A 25,105-nucleotide genomic window follows, 5' to 3' on the forward strand; every position below is an offset into this window, starting at 1 on the left:
ATACTCCTCTAGAGAACTATTGGTATTTGATAGGGATATGTTAGTTTGGTTTTTCATGTTATTATTTTTTCTCTGTGATTTTGACATGTGAATTCCTTTTGTAGTTTCTGTTTCTTGTGTGAGACTTAAGCCTTCAAGTTTAGGTCTGCTTCTTTTTGCAAACTTTATGTGTCTTTGTGGTTTACTTTTTGGGCATGAAAAACTGGTTCCTCTAAGGTTCCAGTTCTCTCTTTTGATTTTATATTGGAGTGGCCATGTTGCTTTTGTCTTTAGGAGTTCCCACAGAGGCCCAATTCAGATGAGGATCAGATGCTCTCAGGTTTTCTCCTAAGGTCTGGATCCCTCCAGGAAAGATTTTGGCTTCAGGAATTTGGGCATTGGAATGGCCTTGGAGCAGGGCCCAGGAAAGATGCTGGTCTACGGCAGCTGGTGGCTGTGCTACCCAGACATGCAAAGGGAGATGGGGGCGGGAAGAGGCCCCAAGGGCTCCTGGGGACTGCACTGAGGAACTGGGTTGGTTTGGATGCAAAGGATCAAGAAGAGGAAAGGTCAGCCCCTGTGTCCAGGAAAGAGGCTGGCTGGTTGTGCAGCCCAGGGAAGCAGAGGGAGGTGAGGGTGGGGCCAGGACCAGAAGCAGTGTTCCTGGGGACCAGAGAAGGCACTGAGTTGGTCTGGATGAAGAGGACCACGAAGCAATATTGGTTCCCCAGGTGCCTGGAGCCCCAAGACCTCAGTTAATTTTTCAACTTTTATTTTTTTATGTGTGTGTGTGTGTGTGTGTGTATATGTGTGTGTGTGTGTGCATGTGTGCGTGCCATGGTGCACATGTGGTAGTCAGAGGACAACTTTCAGAAGGCAGTTCTCTGTGATTACCATGTAGATCCCAGAAATCAAACTCAGGTCATCAGACTTGGCAGCAAGTGCCTTTGCCTACTGAGCTATCTTTTAGTTTTAAAAATGAAAAAATGAAATTATCTTTGTTTTTCTACTATGGAAGTAATATATGCAAATTTAACAAAAACTGAAGAAACAGAAAAATGCATATAGGGAATAATTCAACCATTCAAAAGCAATAGCCATCACTTACAATAGTGATCATGTTAAATGTAATGTTTTGGGACCTGAATTAATACTTTGAAATGTATTAATATGTGTGAATATATCGGTCAGGATAAAGTAGGCTGTGTTTGGCAATACAGAATCCCAAATATGAATGTCTTAAGTAACAGGCATTTCATTCTTGCTTGTATATTTGTCCATGGTGGGCTGGCAATGGAGCAAATTTGCTTATGTGGTCACTTGGGAACTTGGGCTTGGTGGAACTGCTCCTGACCCTAACAAACCTGGCTAATTTCTCTACTAGAGGGATCAGGCAGCTCTGGAGGATCAATTTAATTCAATACTTGGTCCAGAGGTGACAAATTTTACTTATATCCATAACCTATGGCCCTCCCTGTCTGCAGTGGGTAATCCTTCTCATGGAGAACTGGTAGAATGAACAATATTAAAGTCCAGTAATGTGAGTATTAGTTGGTCAGTAAATATAGGTCTGCCTTATTATTTTCAAAATCTGTACTATAATTAATCACTGCATCATGGTACGTGTGCACACATAGATGTGTATGTGTATGTGTGTGTGCACTTAGAGGCCAGAGATCAACCTTGGGCATCATTTCTCAGAAGCCATTCAGTCTCATTTTTGAGACAGGGTCTCTCACTGGGATCTTTGGCTATGCTGGCTGCTCTCAAAAACCAGGAATCCTCCTGTCTCTGTCTCTCTTGCAACAGGATTGTAAACACATGATAGCATGCCTGGCTTTTTATGAGGCCTCCAAAGATCAGGCTCAAGTTTTCATGCTTTTGTGACAAGCACTTTGCCAACTGAGCCATCTCCCCAGTCTGCAGTAGATCATGATACCAAACTACTTTTAAAGAATATTTAAGCTATTTCTAGTTATGAACAATTGTTTTAAAAATATTTTACTTATTATTTTTATGTTATGCGTATGAGCGTATTGCTGTATGTGTGTAAATGCACCCGTGTTGTGAAATGCCCACAGAGATCAGAAGAGGGTGTTGGATCCCTTGGAACTGGAGTTACAGAGGAATTAGTTAACCGCCATTTGGGCACTGGGATCTGAACCCGGGTCCTCTGCAAGAGCAATAAATTCTCTTAAGTACTGAGCCATCTCCGTAGTCAATGTATCAGGATAAATTTAACGAAAATACTTCTAAAGATATTTTAGGCTATTTCCAATCGTGAACAATTATTTTAAAAGTTGTCAAAAATCCTTTTGAAAGTTGTTTAAAAATTGTCGTGTACATTCCTTTTTGCTCTCCCTCTGATCCCCTCTTAGGTTTGTCTATAAGTATAAATTTTAACTGAAATACATGCATACAAATGGAAATATAAAATGTATAATAACTTTAGAAAGGTTTTATAGTTTCTTAAAAAGTTAAGTTTACATTTGACCTAGGAATTTTACTCATAGAAAAATAAGACTGCATCTCTAGCACAGGATTGCCCATGAGTGGCAATTCAATGCTCATTCAAGTTTCAAATTATTCATGCTAGCCAAAAAATAGCAACAACTCAAATTATTCAACTGGTGAACAGATAAACAAAATGTAGTATGTCCACACAATGGAATATTATTCAGACATAAAAAGGAATAAAACACTGATTGCTGGAATTTGGGTGAGCCTTGAAAACAAAATGCAAAGTGAAAAATGTGAAATACAAAAGCCTAAATCCTGTATGATTCTATTTATATAAAATGACCAGAATGGACCAAACCACACAGACAAGGTTGAGTGGCTGCCCAGGGCTGAGGAGGAGGAGAGATTGAGAGGTCATGACCAAGGGTAGACTCTCAGTGAACCTGGAGCTCACCATTTTGCCTGGACTGGCTCTCCTGCCTATGAGAAATACAAGAAATCATTCAGAAAATGATTCAGGGTAACTTCAGTTTTGCATCTGAGTTTCCTGGAGTTTTGCATTGAATAAGGAGCTCATCATAAAAATGCTGAATGCCTTTATTCATTGTAATGGACATTAAGCAAGGCGCTTAATGTCAAGCCCAGATTTAGATGAAACACACAGACACATCCCGCTGATCTTCCTGTTCCCATTTCATCTACATTCCTGTTACAGACTTAGGCGCACTCACGTGAGGTGGTGGACCTCACCTCAACCAGATCTAAGAAGGATGGATTGTAAGCCTAGCCTGGAAAAACACTCTGATAAGTCAAAGCCGCTTTTCAAGACGGAGGAACTCACATAGTGAACTTGATGGATCTGACACCCTCAGACAGGTCTGAAAATGCCCTCACAGCCCTCTTCTCTTTTTGCAGGTCGTATTCAGGGCGCCCAGACAACTCCGGCTGTGGCAAAGGCTGGTATGTATATTCACGGACACCTCCAAAGTCAGTTCCCTCACTCTTCTGCTTCTTTTGAACCAGGGTCTAGTTTATATGCAGGTTCCCCAAAGCTCACACGCTCTGTAGAGAATGCCAGCACGAAGCAGTGTAGCTGATTCTTTCCTAAGGTTCCTTTAAGGACATGTTTCTTTCTTAAAAGAGGGCCTTGGAGGATGACTCCATGGGTAAGAGTGCTTGCTACACAGGCATGAGGACCCGCATTAGAATCCCCAGCACCCATGTAAAAAGCCAGGAGTGGCCTTGGGCATACCTGTAATCCAACACTGTATGGGATGGAGACAGGAGGACTGATGGAACTTTCTAGATCCGGGTTCAGTGAGAGGCCCTGTCTCATGGGAATAAGGACAGGGATGATAAAGTGGAACACCTTTGCATGTACATACGTGCTCATACATGTGTATGCGTGCTCGTGGACACATTACCCCCCAACACACACAGCTCACAAGACTAGGTTATTTCAGTGAGACCTCAAAGATAGAGTATGGCATTCCACAGTCCTACATTAAGAAACAGAAACTCTAAATACAACTTATTTATAAATCTTCACCCAGGATGTAAAGGCTTTGTGAAGCGAACAACTAATGCAACCCAAAATTTCGTGTTTGCAGACAGAAGCACGCTGTGATGAGATTTCGTAGGCTTGTGATGCAGGATGGAGGCTGAGTATGTATTCCCAGCCTATAAACAGATCTGGACATTTAAAAACAGGTTATTAGAATAGTTAATCTCTGAGTTGCCTTTTCTGGGCCTTAGCCCATCTTTCTACCATTTGCTTTAATTCCATGAATTAAGAATTTAACACAGATCTTGTTTTCTTTTGGTCTTTTTGAGACAGGGTCTCCTTGTAGCTCCAGCTGTCCTGGAACTCACTATGTAGACCAGGCTGGCCTCGAACTCACAGAGATCTGCCTGCGTCTGCCTCCCAAGTGCTGGGATTAAAGGCATACACCACCAGATCTTTAATTGGAAGATTTCCCCCACAAATATGCCATTAGTTTACTGATTTCGTTTATAGCATATTTGACATATGTAAGTTTTAAATTCCTCTTGTAGCCTCTAAGTTTTTGTTATTTGTTTTAAAAATCTTTTTTTAAAAAGGCTAGGGTCTTCCTATAGCCCAGACTGGTCTCAAATTCACTGTGTATCCAAGACTGGCCTTGAACTCCTGATCCTCCAGTCTCAATTTTCTAAGCTTGGGGATTACCAGTGTGTGCCACTATGCCCAGCAGTCACGAAGGTTTTCTTGACCCCATCACTTACATTGTCCATATGACTTTAGATTTTCTGAGAGGCCTCTTTGTATTTCCTAGTCTTATCATTACATGATTCACCAACTTTTAACATAAGCTCTATTCATCCAGTTAGTACCCAAACGATCTTCTCAGCAGTAGACCCGCCACATCACAGGTGTATGTGCACGTCCTCAACAACTCTGTATCATCTGCAGGATAAGACCCAAGGACAGATGAGATGGTGTGATCTGGCTTCTGACTGTGGCTGTAGTCATTAGGCACCTCACACCAACTGTAGCTCTCAGAATGTTTCCCATTTTAATTAATGAAGAGAAAGCAGATAACAACAGCTGGGATTTTCCTGCTGTTATCAGGGCACAAGGTGTGCTTGATTATATTTAGAATTAATTAGATACTCCTTTTTTACAGAGCTCCTTGGACACACACACACACAGACACACACAGACACACACACACACACACACACACAGATAATTACATTTTGAAAAGCAGGGAAATCTTTGTATCTGAATTTCCACCATACATAACAAACACTAGCTAGCTCTCCTAAAACAACTTACCATCGTCATTTAACCTTCAAATGATGAACAGGAAGGAAGAAGTTTATCCTCACCTGTCCCTACTAATAGGAACCACACGCCACACGCAAAGCCAAGTACAAAGGCACCAGGGCCAGTCAGGAAGCAGTGGGTGGGGTAGATGGCAGCGTACAACCCAGAGCATGTATTAGGGTTTTCATGGGAAGTGGTGAGCGAGTGGGTGGGAATGCCTGATAAGCTTGGGTCTGGATACTTGGAGTCACTCTGGCAGGCTCTGGGCTCTAGCAAGCTGTTCTTTGTTGCCTCATAACCTGGCTCTGGGGTGATGCGGGGTAAGGAGAAGATTGGTTTGCTGTGTGAGAGTTTAACAGAGGAAGTGGTCAGGAGTGTGGTCCTTACACTGTTTGCTTTGTGCATTAAAGGTGTGCTAGCCGGGCAGTCACCTGCTGTCTCTAGGGATGAGCTCCCCAGGAAGGGCGTGGGCAGTCTCTCCAGGAACAAAGTCTTGAATGCCAGCACACCAAGCTATGCCATCTGTGGGAAATGGATGCAGCTGGAGGTGAATTAAGTCATTCCCAGGAAGACACAGCACATTTTCTCTTACTTGTGGGTCTTAAACCTTGTAGTTACACAAAATCATATATGTACAGATTACATAGATGTAGAAACAAAACTGTCTAGGGGAACAAAGGTGCTGATTGTTGTGGGAGGGGCATGCAGGGGAATATACTCAAAGAACATGATATATACTGTCATGGAAATGGCCTTATGTAATACAGCACAATAAAGTAAAATAAAGATCAGAGACACTATAGTCAGGAGAGCAGGTGCATAATGCCAGCCTCAGGCCCTCATGGAGGCTGCTTATGCCTGTGTCTGTCTCCCCATCCCCAACTCTAACCATTTTCAGGAGATGTACAGGATGGGTGTTCCCCATGGGTACAGATAGTTATATTTCATGTTCTTTTCTCTAAATATAAGGAAGTTTTGCTGTGTGGATTGTATGCATGTACACAGGTAACTTAGGGCTGGTACCACGTTCTGTCTGGGGGGGGGTGTTATTTTCTTTCAAGAAAATGAATGCAGCATCCAAGGAAGCTTTCCGTCCCAGCAACATGTGCTGCGTACCTTCGTCTAAAAAAGAAGAGCCCTTCACCCTGTGTCCCTGTTCAGCATGGAAGAAGCCAGAGCGGTCTGTGTCCCTATTCCCTATTGGCAGTTTGGGTAACCTCTTCAGTGGATGGCATGATAAGAAAGGAGGTAGGAATTGGCCAGCCAGTTAGGTTAAAAAGACCCCAAAGAAAAGTAGCCAGTTTCTTGGCTAAAAGTCAAACTGTCCTTGAGCCTCTCAGCAACATACTCTGTTCCAGGGGCCAGAAATGTCAACGGTATTTGGGAGCTTGTATCTAATCCCTGAGGGATTTGGGGGTTGCATCTTCAAAGGGGAGAATGTTGAAGGGGAGAGAGTGGGTGTGGATTTGATTGGAACACCTTGTGTGCATGTATGAAATTCTCAATAAAGTTTTTGTAAAAGTTAAAAAAAAAAAAAAAAGAAGAGCCCGTACGGTTCAGTAAAGGTTGTTAGACCTGGTCAGCCACCTGCCACACTCCAGCCTTATTTGTACAACCAGGGGGAGTGGGGCTAGGTGAGGTGCTCATGAACCTCTTCTCTAAAGAATGGTCAGGCCGCACCAAACAACAAACAGTTAATAATCTTCTAGGAAGTAGCTCTGAAGCCAGGGGTCTGGCAACTGCTGTTTCAAACGTTCAGCAGTTACATTTCCAGATGGCCACTTGGGTAATTCAGGACATCCTCTGGGTGGCTTGATTTTAAGTCACTCACATGAGTCATCCCAGAACCTTTGGTCCCTTAGGCAGCTAATTAAGACACTCCCTGCCTCAGACTACTTTCCCGTCTGTTTTGCTTTTGGAGGAAAAAATACTGAAGAAATTTATTATGTCACAGGAAGATTTTTTGGGGGCCTCTATTTCCCATTTGAGAAACCAAAATATTTATATATATAGATATGGAAACCATGTTGGATTTTTAAGAACTCTACTGTGAAAATTTGAAGTAATTCTTTTATAGCCTTCCTTTGATGACAGATTTTCATGCACCTGTGCTATTCAAAGCTCTGTTTATTTAACTTTATTTTTTTATTATTTATTTATGTCATGTCCTGTATAATTTGTTCACTTGTCACTTATTTGTTCAATACACTTCCCACAGTGTCCTCTTTTCTAAATAAACAAGCATATTCACTGTCCCTAGAACATGCTCTTGTTAATTTCCATGCCTTTGGGGTCTTTAGATAAATTTTTTTCTGTATTGGTGATTGGACGCAGATTTTATCCATGCTAGGCAATCACCCTACCACTGTTCTATATTCTCAGCCCGGAACATCCCTTTTATTGTCTTCCACCATATACAGTTACTGACCCTATTAAGCAAAACCTTTTACATTTAAAAATTTTAACTTTTATTTTATGTATATGAGTGTTTTATCTGCACAGTGCACCTATGTGTGCAATGCCAGAAGAGGATGTCAGGTCCCCTGGAACTGGAGTTACGGATGGTTATTATTCAGACACCGGAAACCAAACTCAGGTCCTCTGCAAGAGCATCCTGTACTCTTAACCACTGAGCCACCTCTCTAGCTCTCCCCCACCCCTTTTCTTTGAGACAGGGTCTCCCTGTAGTCTCAGCTGGCCTGGAACTCACTATGTAGACCAGGCTGGCCTTGAGCTTACAGAGATCCACTTGCCTCTGCATCCTGAGTGCTGGGATTAAAGGTGTGTGCCACCAAGCCAGGCTCATCCAGCCCCCTCTTTTACACTTTACAGACTTCACTGATTTGTCTTTCTCCTAGAAACATCTACTGATTTTTTTGCAGTGCCTAAATACTAACTCAGGCCCTCGTGCATGTGAGAAGCAAAGTCTCTACCACTGAACTGCACCTATAGCCTCTCATCATTTGTCAGAACTCTGAGGAATCTGACAGTCCCTGTCTCTATGTATCTACTTATGTCTGTCTGCACGTGTGTATCTCTCTACATGCCTCTCTGAAAATACTTGCATATTTCCATCCATTGTCTCTGTACATTGCTTTATATTTCTCTTTCCATTCAGCTCTAATTAACAGCTCTAAGTGACTTGAGATAAGGGGTCAGATATAGTATTTCTTCCCAAACCTTCATGAAAATTAGAAGTGTTTAATAAATGCCAGCTTATTGCATTTTTATTTTTGGTGGCTATATTATTTCTTTTTAATTGTTTAAGATTCAGAAAATTCAGCCAGGTGTGGTGGCGCATGCCTTAATCCCAGCACTCGGGAGGCAGAGGCAGGCAGATCTCTGTGAGTTCAAGGTCAGCCTGGTCTACATAGTGAGTTCCAGGACAGCTGGGACTACAGGGAGCCCTTGTCTCAAAAACACCAAAAAAAAAAAAAAAAAAGATTCAGAAAATTCATTTCAGTTTCACAAATATTTTTAAGTTGTTTTTTTCTTTTCTTTTGTGTGTGTGTGTGTGTGTGTGTGTGTGTGTGTGTGTGTTTGGATGCATGTTTGTGTGTGTGTGAGGGGTATACTTGCACATATGTATATGTATTTGTAGAATCCAGAAGCCAACCTTGGGTGTTGCTCCTCAGTAGTCATCCATCTTGTTTTTTGAGACAGTCTGTCACTGGCCTGGAGCTGGCTGATTCTGCTAGGATGGCTGGCAGCCAGTCCCAGGATTCTCCTATCTCTGCCTCTCTGGTGCTGGGATTAAAAGCACTCACCTCCACACAGGGCTTTTTTACATGGGTTCTGGGGATGGTACTCAGGTGCTGATGTTTATGTGGTAAGCACTTTACTGTCTAAGCTGTCTCCCAAACCCCAAGTTGTTCTCTAAACAGAGACCTGTGAAAAGAAGGAAGGAAGGAAGGAAGGAGGAAGGAAGGAAGGAAGGAAGGAAGGAAGGAAGGAAGGTCATCACAGTAGTAGTTCCTGTTCTTCAAATAGTTAAGATATAGTAGGAAGAGGGGTAAGAGACTGGCAACTGGAGTTGTTTAACAGTCTGTGCATACTTGATTCTAGTAGGTTCCAGACTGAGAGTGATGTAGCAAGGCTGTGTGTAGAGTCTGAGTAACTGCAAGGACTCCCGAGCAAACAGGAACCAGGCAAAAGCTGTAAGACCAAAATAGTTTCTTGAAACTCTTTTTAGCCTGTCTCTGGGGCCCATAAACTTTGGCTCATATTTTTGATGCAATATTGTGGAAAATTCTACTGCATCCATAATTTTAGCTCCATTTCATGCCCAAAATACTGAAATAAACTTAATATCTTAATTAGGTACTTTTGATTTTTACAGTTTATTTATTTTGTATATATATGTGTATATGTGCGGGCAAATGTGTGCAATGTCACACAAGTGGGGGTCAGAAGAAAACTTGCAGGAATCAGTTCTCTCCTTCTGTCTCATGGATCCCAGGGATGCGTGTCTATGTGAAAGTATGCCACATGAATGAGGGCACCTATGGAGTCCAGAAGAGGATGTTGGAGTCCCTGGAGCTGAAGTTACAGGCCTTATGAGCTGCCTGATGTGGGTGCTGGGAACCAATCTTGGATTCTCTGGAATTATTATTCTTCCAATCTTGGAAGAGTAAGAAGCACTTTAAAAAATATTTTTCTCTCTTTTTTTTATCGAGTTTTTTTTTTCCCACTCAAATCCAGAACCCCCCTCCCTCACCCATGCTTCCTCCATCCCCCCACTGAACCCTATTCACTCTGCCATACATGCTAAGTCCTATTCATTCAGGTGTTTCTACTCAAATGTCCTTCAGTGTAAATGTGTCCCCTGGAGTCTAGTCAGCCCGTCCAGTGGTTATATGTAAGTCACACTCTCCCTCACCCAGCAGCAATCAGTCTCAAATAGTTCTCAAACTAGTGCTGGCCCACCATCTATTTCTCACCTCCCCTTTGGGCCCTCGTTTCATTGAGCTGACATGGGTTCCACACTCTATACCATCATTGCCATAGGCTCACATGAGCAAGCCTTCAGTGGCCTGGAAGCCTCCACCAACTTGTGTTCATGAACGAGCCCTGGCTCTTACAATCTTTCTGCCTGCTCTTCGACAATGGTCCCCGAGCCGTGGGTGGGTGAGGTTCCATACAGGAGTCCCACCCTACACTCTACAGTCTCTTATTCTCCAAAACTTGGCCAGTTGTGGCCTGAGTGTGTATCACACTCTGATGTACATGGAAGCCTCACTGGTGAGAGCTGCGGGGTGTATTATCCCTGTCTCTGCCCCTTATTCCCCTATGTTCCATGAGACTTAGTTGTAGAGACTTGACTGTAGATGTGTCACCTAGTACCGGGCATCTCCCAGGTGTATGTTCTCTGTGTCTGACCAGATGGGCAGCTCTGCAGTAGCCTCCACCTGTTGCAAAGAGAAGCTTCTCTGATGAGTGCTGTATGGCATGCTTGTCACTGTAAGGGAGGTCTCCTCTATCTGGAACTGTGTTCCCTTCCAAGCAGCTCTCAGGTACACATATGCATTACTGTTCAGACACGCTATGTGCATTTCTCATAGGGTTTCTAGGGTATCACTTTCCCTCTAGGTTTTCAAGGCCCCCGAGAGTCACTCATCTCCACTCTTATTTCTCCTATCTGGCCTCCCTCCTCTCTCCTTCCCTAGTCACAGTGCCCCCATTATCCCCACCCTCCCCCCAGTACCTCTGGACCCTGCCATCATTCCTCTCCTGACCTCCTTCCCTCCCCAACACCCTGGTCCCTTGCATGTCCCTCCCTCCTCTCCTCCGTGCCAATTACTCTCAGAATTAAAATGCAATTCCATGGAAAGTCCTGTATTTTATGTGTTGAACCTAGTCTTTATTACCTTTATTCGTAAGATATTGAAGTTGGGACCCACTCGTGAATCTTCTTTCTAGTGGTAGAATAAGGCACATACACTGTTTTGGAGGGCCACTCATGCTCAGTTTATGGTTTGCACATATGAATTTATGAGCAGCAGGTGGTTTTGTTGTTGGTCATCCATCAGTCATGCAGTGAAGTCAACAATACTAACAGGAGGTCCCACACTTCCATCCACATCCCAGAATGTGTATTTGCCATTCATGCCAGTGGTGTATATAACTCATCGGCGATGGCCAAATAATTGTCGTCTTCGTGATATTTGTTCCCATATTTGAATTCCTCCACTAGTGGACCAACCCATACTTCAGAATCTGCAGCAATTTCACTTTCCTTTTAATAAAAGGAAAGTAAAATAGGTATAACTGCTATCTCAGCTCTTTTCACATATAGTTCTGTGTCATTAAGTATGTCTGTATTGTCGTTTGACTACCACTCTTTGCAAAATGAAAATGTGCACCATTAATAATTCCCAGCTCCTCCCCTGGGGCATGTTGCCTGCCATCTTCACAGGCGGTCTCATACAGGTTTCTCTTTCTGTGTCTTGAATTTTTCACTTAGCATACTAGCATCCAGCCTTACCCATATTGAAGTGTATGACAAGATGTCCTTTCCTTTTAAGGGTGAACAAATTACACTGTATCTTATACCCCATTTTGTTTATCCTTTCATCTGTTGATGGACACTTGGGTTGTTTATACCTTCTTATGGATAATGTTTGTCCTAGTTAGCTTCAGTTGTCAACTTGACATAAACCTAGAGCCACCTAAGAAGAAGGAATCTCAACAGAATTTCCCAGATCAGACTGGCCTATGCCTTTATCTGTGAGACATTTTCTCAATTGCTAACTGATATAGGAGGGCCCAACCCATTGTGGGCAGTGCCATCCCTAGGCAGGTGAGCCTGGGCTGTATAGGAAATGTAGCTGAGCAATCCAGTGGAAGCAAGCCAGTAGGAAGCATCCCTCTGTGGTCTGTGCTTCTGTTCCTGCCTCCAGGTTCCTGCCTTAGCTGATGATGGACTGTAACTTGTAAGCCAAATATACCCTTTCCTCTTAAGCTACTTTTGGTCAGGCCCAGTGTTTTACCACAGCAGCAAAAAACAAACCGGGACAATGCTCCTCTGAACACTGATGAACAAATGGCACTCGTTTTTAATGTAGAGGCATGCAGAGCATAAATGAGTGAAATGGGGTCTGAGTAAAAACAGCATGGTATAAACACAGGGTACTCGCTACTGATAATCTCAGAGTCAGTGAAGTTTCTGGGATTGGGAAGGCCTGGGGTAAGCCACGAGGACAGGGTGTAGGGTAGAAGTCTGATTGGAAGAGACAGCTCCTATCTTAGTTGGCAGATTATGGTGCTGGTTTACCTTCTGTTCTGACAAAATACTGGTTACTGTGGATTTTTGTGCAAAAATTTTCAGTTTTTTTACAGCTCAAGAGCAATTTTGTTTGAGTTTAAAAGAGAAACTCCAGGGAAGGCAAGCAACAAACTCAGCAGCTGCTCTGAGGGAGATGGAAAAGAGAGAGGGAGAAACACGGCGTCTGTCAGCAGACACACGGTGGACAAACAGCTATAAGATGGGGAGCAGGAACTTCCGGGCTTGGTAGCAAAAGCCTTTAGTCCCAGCACTTGGGAGGCAGAGGCAGGTGGATCTCTGTGAGTTCAAGGCCAGGCTGATCTACATAGTGAGCTCCAGGTCAGCTGAGGCTACAGGGAGACCCTGCCTCAAAAAGACACACACAAAAAAAATACAATTCATATAATTTAATATTGCTTCCTAAAATACATTGATTGATAAAGATAATTTGACAAACTGATATCACAGCTGCATGTCTTAATAGCAGAAAATAAAGCTGGCAACTTTTTGAATGGAGCAGTTATAAATACACAAGAAAATGACTCATCAGCTTTACTGTATCTGCACCAAAGCATCCCTATATGTTAGAGAAACAAATGGCTATGGGTGTGATCCAACAAAGGTTCATTTACAGAAGCATGTGATCTGCCTATCATAGGACACAGAGGGATTAGAGGGCAAAGGCCTCTGATGGGAGTTTGAAACACAATAAAAAGTAGATACAAAGGATTGATGGATTGTGGGGAACTGGTTAGTTAAAATACAATGCTTTCATAAAATATGATGCCTTATAACTATTAAAAACAGAAGGGATGGGTCTGGAGAGATGGCTCAGTGGTTAAGGCCATTTCCTTCTCTTCCAGAGGACCCGAGTTTGATTCCTAGCACCCATATTAGGCAGCTCACAACCATCTGTAACTTCAGCTCCAGGGAATCCAGTACTCTCCTCTGGTACACATGCACCAGAACATACACTGCATTCACTCACACACACATATGTAAACATAGATAAAATAATAGAAATAAGTAGTTTTTTTTTCTTTGGGTAGATCTTTTTGTTTAACGGTTGATTGTATTTTCCAAGATGGCGGCACTTTGCCACGACACTTCTCCCAGAAGGGACGTGGAAACTGAGGGCGATTTTGTGACTATTTGTATCAATAGGGCATGGCAGTAATATTGTGCGGTTTGTTCTTTTTTCGGTATTGAATATTGAACTTGGAGCCTCACATGTGCTTGGCAAGTACTCTGCCACTGGCCTACGTCGCCAGCCCTCGTTATGCTTTCTGTTTTAATATAGGATCCCACTAAGTTGTGGCCCTGAGCTCACTGTAGGCCAGGCAGGCCTTGAACTTGGACTCCTCATGTCTCGGCATTGTAAGTAGCTGGGATCACACGCCTGTACCAGGTCCATCTAATTATGTGCTTTTGGAGGCCGGAGCATACAGCAGGGTAGAGCTTCCATCTCACTGTCAGAAAAGCTGCTATGTGGTTAGTAACTCCTCTAGCTACCACAGAACCTGATGGACCTGGGAATTAGCTTAATTTGCCAATGTGGATGGACCACCCACTACGGGGCCCTTGAGACAACATAAAATAGAGAGACAGCAGCCAGCTATCTGCTGGTTCTGCTCTACTCACCATTTGACTGTGAAGGAGCCAAGTTTCCCTGGAACTTTCCACATGCAGACAGCATGTAAGGAAACATGAGGACTATTGCTGTTCTAAGCCACTAAGCTTTGGACTAGTTTGTTATGAAGCAAAAGATAATTGGAATTTGTAAAGAAAGAAACAAACTAGAGGAAACAAAAGCACGTGAAAATTTTATTTTTTGCGGCTAGATGGATGAAACCATGTTAAATATTGCCTCTGGGAAATGGAGTATGATCTAGGGTGGGAGGGAACTTCTTCCTTTAGCATTTAAAAAAATATTTTTATTTTATGTCTATAAGTTCTCTTTGCCTGCATGTATTCAAGTGCATGTGCATGCAGTGCCCAAGGAGGCCAGAAGAGGGCTTTGGATCTGGAGTTATGAAGAGTTGGTAGCGGCCATGTGAGTTCTGGGACCCAAACCCAGTCCTCTGCAAGAGCAGCCAGAGCTCTAAACTCATGATCCATCTCCCCAGCTCCAGACTACCCATTCTTCATGGTTTAAATCTTTAGTGAAGCTTTGACTCAGTCTCTGAAGATTTTAGCAATCCTTCTCTCCTTTGCACTCCCATAATTTGTATTAAAATTCCCCTATAACAAAGCTGCTATGTTATCCTACACATGATGACATGCACTTGTAATCCCAGCGTTGGGAGGCTGAAATAAGGAGGATCAGGAGTTTGAGGCATCAAAAAAATAAGATTAGATAAGAGCTCCCAAATACTTTTGACATTTTTGGCCTTTGGAATGGAGTATGTTACTAAGAGGCCTGAGGACATTTTGACTTTTAGTCAAGAAACTGGCTACTTTTCTTTGGGGTCCTTTTACCCTAATTGCCTAGCCAATTCCTACCTCCTATTCATATCACACCTTCCTCTGAAGAGGTTACCCAACTTGCGGACAGGGAATTGGAACACAGACTGCTCTGGCTTCTTCCATGCTGAACAGGGATGCAGGGTGAGGCAATTGGGGTACCCCTTCAGTGGGTCTATCTAAAAGACTCCCAAATTGCATAACTCTTATATGTAGGGGGAAAAGAAAGTTCTTGACTGGTGAATAGGAGATTTGGAGGAGAAGTAAAGGCAAGAGTAATTAGCATTACAAGTTCTAGACAGGGAGCTAGAAAAAAGTCAGAACAGGGCAAATTTCAAATGTTCATATGAGCGTCCATCAGAATTTCTTGCTGAGAGCTTCGAAAAGCATCCCTCTGTTGGGTTCCTCCTCATTTTTCTTTTGTCTGCCAAGACTGGACTCAAGAGTGATGGATTCAGGGTTTGCTTTCAGGCATTTGGATAATTAGAGTAATTAGAATCAATGTCAGTTCCCTCTCAAAGGCTTCTAGATGGGGGAGAAAACAAATTTATCCATCGTTTTAGAACAATAGCTGGTTGTCTCCCTTAGCTACAGGTGGGCACTACAGTATTGGAGACCAAGATTTGAAGTCTTACATCTGAGCAGCACTTTCTGGTTAGGAACAAAATCATCAATGAGAAATAATTGTCTAAATAAGTTTTTATACAGACTTAAGCCTAATGTCTGGGAATTGTAATCCTTCGATCTCTTAAATTAGAAGCATACTGATGACTTTTCTCTTTGGTTACACTTCCCTTTTGGGTGTTTAAGACCACACAGTTCGCATGAATGGGATGTTTTCTCTGAGTTGACCCTAGGAGGGAGAGTCTTAATCCTCATTTGTATTTGGTGTAATAGGAAGTTTCAGCCATGTGCATATGTAACTTGATCATGTGTGTATGTGTGCGGGTCTGTGTATTGGTTTGTGCACATAAGTGCAGGTGCCTATGGAGGCCAGAAGAGAGTGTCAGAGGCCCTTGGAGCTGGAGTTACAGGTGGTTGTGAGTTGCACACGTGGGCCTGGGAATCCAGCTTGGGTTCTTTGCGAGAGCAGCAGGACTCTTCTCCACCAAACCATCTCTCCAGCCCAACTTGATAATGTTTTCACACGTAGTTTCAATTTTGAGTAAAGCTTTTTTCCCTCAGCTTACAATGCCCTGTATTTGTTTTGTATTCATTGATTTCTATTTGCTTTCCAGTACAGCTGTAGAAAGGAGAACAGAACTCTGGACAATAGTGTTTCTTTAGACTTTCACAAATTCCCAAGGGCACAGCTGTGGAACATTTTTGTACACAGGCATAGGTTTGGAAATAACTGAATGGATTTACTCATGTGTAATTTAGTAAGAAAACCTGTTCCCAGAAATAACACAGACCAGAGTCCATGCTTATCTCAGTTCGCAGTTTGGTTCACTGCAGGGTTCCTGTTTTGAAAGATGAGACACAAATTTTAATTTTTAAGAACCTGATAGGTTGTTGCACAGTTAAGACCGTTATCACTGCCTAATCCTCACTGTCTTTACAAAATGTACTAGAGACTCCTAATGAGATCAGTTAATGGAAGCATTTGGCTAAACTAAATGTGGGATCTCTTTTTAATCCAAATCAGTTCTAGGGAGAGAGACAGATTTTTGTTCTAAAGAGACCAGATTGTCATAAAAAAATGTTGAACAATGCAATTATTGCTGAATTTGGAAGTGATTTTTCTAAACCCCAAGGTTTTATTCCTTACTTTTGGCTTTGTTTAGGTTTGTGGTGCTCAGAGGTAGATGCAATCTTAATGATTTAGTCAAGCCCTCTCAGTTCACAGAGGAAAGATGTTTTAAGTTACCTTCAAACAGTGGTTCTCAAATTTGAGCATCTGCCACTTGGGACAGCTTGTTAAAACGGAGTGGTCTGAACTGTTGATTCCGTGGGGCTGGGATGAGGTCTGAAAATTTGCCTTTCTGATAAGTTTTCAGGTGATGCTGCTGCTGATTCCACATTTTGGAATCAGTATTTTTTTTAAGTATGGAGAATGTTACAACTTTTCACTGGGGAGCTTCAAATCTGAAAAAACCGTAAGACATATCACGACAATATTAATTTTTCTTCAAATGATGAAAATAATGAAATGCAGATAGGAATCTGCAAAAGTCTTAGTGAACTGGATAAATTATTTTATGCTAAGATTATGAAAATTGAAGTTTTATTTATCCTGTTGGATGAGTAGAATTACATTGCTCAGTTAACAAAAAGTAACAATAGTCTCTTTTACCCCAAGCACTTAACTATGTTCCACCTAAAGTTATCACTTAATTATCTTTCAGATAAGCTGTCAGTTTCTCCTGTGTAATTTCAGACACACTTTGATCATATTTTTTATATAAATGGTGGTATAATACACACAAATATAAGTTCTCTTGTATAGTGCCTTGAGATGTACATACATAAACAGGGTCGGTCTCTCTCTCTCTCTCTCTCTCTCTCTCTCTCTCTCTTTCCATATCATTGCCAGCCTCTAACTTTAATTCACCATCCTCCTAACCCTACCTCCTAAGTGCTGCTGTTATAAGATGGTACCACTGGAGGACTACTGTTTTGAAATAATCCCCATCCTTTCATATATACCCAACTGCAGCGTTTTCCTCTTTCAAATATGTCAGGTTTTAAATAATTTAATTATTACTGAACTGAACTACTATCAAATTTATCTCTTCTGTCTAAGAAAGGCACACACTGTCCCTAGCATTTTGCAGTTTTTTCTTTAATTTTTTCCCAAGCTTTGTTATGAATCATCAGAGATGAAAGCAGCCGACACCCTTGCATTGAGTACTCACCAGTTTCCTGTTCTCCAAATGCTTGACCCGATCCTCCTGTGGATGCTTGAGTGTATTCTCTATGCTGAGACTGTATATCTGCTTCTCCAGCACACCGTACAAAGTGTCTCAAGGGCCTTTTGTTGCTTTCTCCGCTGAGCATACTTGGAGTCAATGATTTTGGGTAAACTCTTGATTTAAATAACCCCTTAGAAACAGATTTATAATTATCTTCTGTATCTCAGGAGCAATATGCCTGGACATTAAAATGTCACAACTTTATATGTACTTGGAAAATGAGCCTAGGGTTTTAAATGAAGTGGATGAGGGTTGGAGTGCCCAGGTACTGGCAACAGGCGAGAGCGTGATCACCCCAGAGCAAGGCAGCGCCACTTGACACTTACAAAGGTCAGCTGTATGTTAAAGACCAAGCTGGGAATTGAGTATGAAAAGATGGATTGACCTTTTCATGTAGTGTGACCAGGTGGCCTCTCATGATGGTGACAACGTGTGGACTCTGGTGCAGGTGGGATTGGATTCAAGTCCTGTCTCCCTTTCTCCAAAGAATACACCATTATATATCAATATTAAACTTGGCTTCAGGACTCCTATATTAAAATCCACCCACCCAGGGCTAAGGTACCATTTTGTAAGAGGGGAGCCAGGGAGGAGGTGCGGGACCATAAGGAAACAGAGTCCTACAGGCTCCTTCTCACACAAACCTACAGCAATGGTGTCAGCATGCACAAGACTCACGTAAACTCAAGAAGAGAAAAACTCAGCACAGAACCGTGGAAATTTACAGCAGGCCCCAATCTTAGCTGAAGAATTGTTGGCAGCTGATTACTGCTGGGTGAGGAAGAGCTGATCTTCTTAAAGGAAGGGTCTCCAGGTAGGCTGACTAGACCTCAGTAAATGAACTTGCACTGAGGGACATCTGGGGGCACTAACTTGACATGATAGGCCTTCAAACAAATGACAGAATGTATGAATTCCAGTTGGGAGGGGGCTATGGGTGGTACCAATGGGGTAGGGGTATAAAGTTGATTAAGAGGTCCTACAAGAAATATACAAAAATTCAATAAAAAGTTAAAAATTTAAAAAAAAGAAAAAAAAAAACCATTAAGCTTGACTTGCTGCCATGTAAGAAATGAGAGTGAGCTCCTCCATACCTGAGTTCCAGGACTGTAATGGGTTACTGTCTTATCTGAGTCTACTTGAATTCTGGTAATAAAAGAGCATAAATTGAATGGCTTTGACATCAGAAAGTTATTTTCTCACAATTATGGAGGTTGGGAAGTCCAAGATGAAAGCCTATTAGCATTCAGTTTCTGGTGAGTGCTGTCATCCCAGCTTCCAGAGGGCCACCTTCTTGATAGGTATGTGTATGGCACTTTCATTGCCTGGGGTAGGGGAGAGGGAGGGGGAGAAGATGTGGGGCAGAAAGAAGGGAAATGGGGAGGGAGAGACACAGAGAGGGAGGTGGTGGGGAGAGAGACAGAGTGAGAGGGGAGAGATGGAGAGAGGGGAAGGGGAAGAGGAAGAGAGAGAGAAATATATATAGAGAGAGTGAGAGCAAGAGCGAGAGAGATCCAGTACCTCCTCTTATAAGGGCACAAACCCCACCACTGAGATCCCATCCTCATGATCTCATCTAACCTTACTGATTCCCCAAGGCTGTATCTCTGAATATCATCACACTGGGGATTAAAACTTCAATATGACTGTCAATCGCTTAGCCAGTTCCTGCAATTAAAGAATTAGTAGTTAGTAGCACCTTTAAGTTTCCTTCCTTCTTTGGGCTTCTACGACCAGCTCTTACCAGATGTAACACTAGACTGGGAAAAACAAGGAATAGTTCACCACCATCTACTGTACATATAAGAAACTTTTGTGGGGCTGCTAAAATGGCTCAGCAGATAAGGGTGCTTGCCCCCAAACCTGACAGCCTGAGTTCAATCCCAGGACCCACATGATGGAAGGAGAGATCTGACTCCTGCAAGTTGTCTTCTGATTTCCACATGTGTATTGTGGCACGCATGCACCCACATGCAAATAAAAGAAATAATCGTAATGAAAAATATTTTATTATTTTTTATTTTATGTGTATGAGTGTATTGCCTGTATCTATGTAAGTGCACTCGTGTCGTGCAGTGCCGCAGAGGTCAGAAGAGGGCTTCAGAGTCTCCTGGAACTGGAGTTAAGGACGGTTCATAGCCACCATGTGGATACTGGGAATTGAACCCAGGTCCTCTGCAAGAGCAGTCAGTGCTCTTAACCACCAAATCACCTCTCTAGCCCCAATATATGTAATTTTTATAAAAGAAGCTTTTGTGATAAATTTAGCTGTCAGACTTAAGCTTTCTTTTCTCTAGGTTCTAATTCTCCAGCTAGTCTCTTGAGCTCAGTACTAATTCCTACTTTATAGTAATAGGATTGTGATCCAGAGGGAAGTACTTGCCTATAGTTTTCTCTAAGTGGATATTGAAATAAATTTGAAAATGTGAGCATTTCATTCAGCATATCCTGAAGTTGCAATCAGTGATCATGTAAATGTAATCTAAAAGTTTATAGTAGAAATTATAGATGTTACATATTTATTTCTAAAATTTCAAATACTTAGCTATTTAAGAAACATATCAGGCTAGAGAGATGGCTCAGAGGTTAAGAATACTGGCTGTTCTTGCAGAAGACCCAGGTTCAAATCCCAGCATCCACATGGCAGCTAACAACTGTCTGTAACTCCAGTTCCAGGGGATCTGACAGCCTCTTCTGTCCTCTTCGGGCATTGCACGACACAGGTACACTTACCTGCAGGCAGGCAACACACCAATACATGCATACACTTAAAAAAAGTTTTAAAAAAAGAAACGTCTTTCCTGTTAAACTGGAAAATTTATCTTTATCTTCTTTTTTATTTTTTAAAAAATTTTATGTGTATGAGCATATTGCCTGTGTGTAGGTAAGTGCATCCGTGTCGTGCAATGCCCACCAGGACAGAAGAGGCCATCGGATCTCCTGAACTGGAGTTACAGACAGTTGTTAGCTGCCATGTGGGTGCTGGGATTCGAACCCAGGTCTTCTGCAAGATCAACCAGGGTTCTTAACCGCTGAGCCATCTCTCCAGCCCCCACCTTTATCTTCTTGTTGAAGTTAGTTTTGAAGAGTTGACTGTATGTGAAGAAATAAAAGTTGTTTCAGGGCTGCAGAGATGGCTTAGAAGTTAAGAGCACTGGCTGTTCTCGCAGAAGACCTGAGTTTGAATCCCAGCACCCATATGGTGGCTAACAACCATCTATAACTACAGTTCTAGAGGATACGATGCCTTCTTCTGGCCTCTGTGGCATTGCATGACATGAGCTGGCTCACATACATGCAGGCAATGCACTCATACACATAAAGTAAAATAAATGAAGTTTAAAAAAAGTTGTTTCAAAAGTGAATGAAATTGAAAATGGAAAATTAGGGACAAGATACAGAAAGGACACAGGGCTCACATCCCAGAGGTTCTCAAATCTAAGATTACTTCCCATATTGGAGAAGACTCACACTTCCTCCCAAATACTTGAATTGTGCTTTCATGCATCACGGAGAAGAGTGCGTTTTAATTCCAACAGAAAAACAAGCCCTTGATGACAGAGTTCTCTGTGAAGTCCACCATCATTTCCCGTTATGCCTTTACCACGATTTCCTGCAGAATGCTGAACAGAGCTTCTGAGCACCAGGATGTTGAGTTCCAGATGCAGATTCCAGTGGCAGCTTTTATCACCAACTTCACCATGTAAGTGATGTGTGTGGATGGCCTGGGTGAACCTAACAGTTTGAATCCACAACCTTAACTGAGAATCTATATCTTGGAAGTGGTGTATGGCTCAGAAGGTTGTCTTCCTTCCTCCCCGCCCCATCGTCTTCCATTTTCCTATTTTCTTCTTTTGTTCCGTTCTTTTCTCCTCCTCCTCTTCCTCCTCGTCCTCCTCCCCCTCTTTATCCTCTTCCTCCTCCTCCTCTCCCTCCTCTCCCTCCTCCTCCTCTTCCTCCTCCTCTTCCTCCTCTGCCTTTATCCTCTTCCTCCTCCTCCCCATCCCCCTCCTCTCCCTCTTCCTCCTCCTCCTCTTCATCTTCCTTACCCTCCTATGTTCCTCCTTTCCCCCTTCTTTCCTCCTCACCTTCTATCACAGTTCATTCTTTGAGGGGATGGATATATTTCTATGAGGAGAATATTGCTCTGCTTTAGAAAGTCCCATAAGGGAGAAATAGTAAATGAACAAATAAACTAATTAGTAATGAGGTCATTTTAGACAGCAGTGAATACTATGGTATAAAGATGGCTGTGGTATAAAGACTGCGAGGGGCTTTTGTTTTTGTTTTCGCTCTCTGAGACAAGGCCTTACTACGCAGCCTAGGTTGGCCTTGGACTCACCATCTCTCCCACCTCAGCCTCCTGAGTGCTGGGATTACAGTTATTACCATCATGCCTGACAAGAAGGGCCCTCTTAGTAAGGGAATTTAAGGAAGTAGCATAGAGGGGGCCATGATTGGGTTGAGACCTGGACAATAAGACAGTATGAAACTTTTGAGATGTAAATTGAATATATTTCCTCTTTCTCTGATCCAAGAGTTAAAGATTCACAAGCCAGGGTTTTATATATAAATATTTAATATTACGTGTGAGTGTTTGCCTCATGTATGTAAGTGTACCGTGTGTGCAAAGCCTGTGAAGGCCAAAAGAGGGTGTCAGATCCCATGGAACTGGAGTTATAGACAGTTGTGAGCCACCAAATGGGTGGTAGGTACCAAACCTGGGTCCTCTACAAGAGTAGCCAGTGCTCCTAGCTGCTGAGCCATCTTTCCAGCCCCTTATGTTTGTTTTGATGTGGGAAAAATGTAAGCCACTGAGTTCTCATGGGTGTTTGAGCAGACTTCGGGGTTTTCTCCTGTAGAAACATGAAGATACCCTGGGTTGGGTGTTGCCCTTTGGCCCTATTGGAAATCGCACCTGAATGAAATGAGTGATTCAAGACTAGTGCCCAGGTCTGGAACTAATTCTATGTGCATACCCAAGAGGCACATAAAAATATTTTCTGAGGTTGTCATGGTTCTGAGACCTGTACTTGAGTTTGTCTTGGAACTGCAAGCTGGTAACACAGCTGTTGCTTGTGTTTCAGGATTGTTGGCGACAAGGTGTATCAGGGTGAAATTACAGAGAAAGAAAAGAAAAGTGGTGATAGAATAAAGGAGAAGAGGAACAAAACCACAGAAGACAGTGGGTAAGCACTGCTTTATCAAGCAACTAAAATCCAGGCAGGCAGAGCATTTTACCCCTCCCTTTGCCTACCTGTCTCTTCTCTTCCTCCAAATATTTTTTATTTTCTCAAAACAATGAATATACCTGATTGAAAATGTGGCAGACAAGCATTTATAATAACAAGGAAGCCTTACCCATCTCACAGTTCTTACTAAAATTTGTCTTTGTAATTACCTCATTAACTATAAATTGTATGATAGTTTTGATAATTCTTCATTTCTTAATAAAAATAAGACATTATCTGTAGGCTCTCTGCTGTGAATGAAAAGGATTTAAGAAATTTGTGATAATCCTACTTTCTTTTTGCAATGTAAATTTTATAATATCATTTTCCCTCTCCCCAACTAGATGATCCTAAGTTACTTCCACCATCTTAAATGGTAATGTCTCTTTTCACCCAGCCCACCTCTGTGTTGCACCCGTTCTTTGTTATGTATCATTTATTTTTGTATTGTCAGAGCTATTTTTGCATGCATAGGGGTCTGAAATGATAACTGCATTATTTGTTGTATAGAAACTAAATCTGGACATTGAAAACCAGTAAACAGCATTTGCTTTGGTGTGTGTGTGTGTGTATGTGTGTGTGTGTGCATGAGAGAGAGAGAGAGAGAGAGAGAGAGAGAGAGAGAGAGAGTGCATGTGCCCACCAGCATGTACTAACCTGTGCATGTGCGTGTGGAAGACAGAGGTTGACTTCAAGAATCTCCTCTATTGTTTTACACTTTAGTTTTTTGAGACACGGTCTCTCCTTAAACTCGGAGCTTACCATTTTGGTTGCACTGGCTGACCAGCAAGCCCCCAGGATCCTGTTCCTGCACCCACACCCCTGCTCCCGTGCTGAGGCTACAGGTGCGGAGCACAGCTGTGCTTGGCTTTTACGTGACTGCAGAGGACCTGAACTCACACCCTCATGCTTGCCCAGCAAGCGCTTTACCCACTGAGCCATCTCTCCAGCCTCAGCATTTGCTTTTTAATGCCTGTGGGACCATCTAGTACACAAATATTTTATTCCCCTTTTACCAGCTCAATATGAAGGTTTCTATTTTCTTAGTAGCTTTTCTCTTAGTGACTGGGCATAAGGGTAAGAGTTTGTAAATGTGATTTTGTTAATAAAAAGACAGTCTGGGGAAAACTAATTATTGAAAATCGTAGTCAAAATCTTGTAGTCAGAAATGTTAGTGAGGATGGAATGGTTCACTCTTGTCGGGAAGACCTGAGCCTTGGGTTCACTTTGATTTGAACATGAAAACCAGGTCCAGAGTCTCAGATAAGGAGTTTTCATGGATATGGATACAAGGCTCCATATTTATCTTAGTGTTGAGGTTCTCAAGCACACAGAATGACACTTGTGCCTTAACTCATAACCCTGCTTTGCTCTGAGCCTATCCAAATACTGCTTCCCTGAATTTCTACCTACTCTTTCCCCAATCGCACAATCCCATCTCTCTCTTTGTCAGCAAGATGACTCACAGTGCCTCTGGAATGCAGTTTCCCCAAGTTATTAAAACTGCTTTGCTCAACTACAGCTGTGTCTCAAGTTGTTTTATCAAAATTATTCAGGATGATGCCACAGTTTACTTTAATTGGACTATAATATTGAAGTTTCTGTTTTTCCTGGCATTTCTAATTTCTTTTCTTTTTTCTTAGGGACAGAATTTAATTTCATCACTGTTAACATCTAGTAAGACCCATAATTTGTTTCAAATAATAACAAAATGAATAGCTATAACCATGTTTCTGCAAAACTATGACATTCACATTACCCCTGAAACCTGACCAACATCAATCAAAACAGAAATGAAAGATGAGGGTATATTCTAATTGCAGAGCTATGAAACATTTTATTAAAACATGAATGGGTCCAGAGCCATGCAATATCCTGTTTTGGCTTTGTAGATTTGTTGAAAAACATTTACATTGGACTCTCTGTTTTCTTCTGGTTTGGTTTTATTTATTTATTTATTTATTTATTTATTTATTTATTTATTTAT

The 25,105-nt window shown here is 42.2% G+C and overlaps 1 protein-coding gene across 1 annotated transcript in view; it reads left to right on the top strand.

Annotated features, from left to right (window-relative positions):
* The window catches only part of Itih5 (inter-alpha-trypsin inhibitor heavy chain 5), a 124,301-nt gene that overhangs the window by 18,293 nt on the left and 80,903 nt on the right, over positions 1–25,105 (top strand). Inside the window, exons 2-4 of the mRNA XM_008825126.3 lie at positions 3,355–3,399; positions 21,427–21,590; positions 22,975–23,076. Of these exons, the coding sequence (XP_008823348.1) occupies positions 3,355–3,399; positions 21,427–21,590; positions 22,975–23,076 (311 nt within the window). The remainder of the gene's footprint in view (positions 1–3,354; positions 3,400–21,426; positions 21,591–22,974; positions 23,077–25,105) is intronic.

This window comes from Nannospalax galili, unplaced genomic scaffold, assembly GCF_000622305.1.
Source record: "Nannospalax galili isolate Female #2095 unplaced genomic scaffold, S.galili_v1.0 scaffold209, whole genome shotgun sequence".
NCBI classification, from domain to species: Eukaryota; Metazoa; Chordata; class Mammalia; order Rodentia; family Spalacidae; genus Nannospalax; species Nannospalax galili.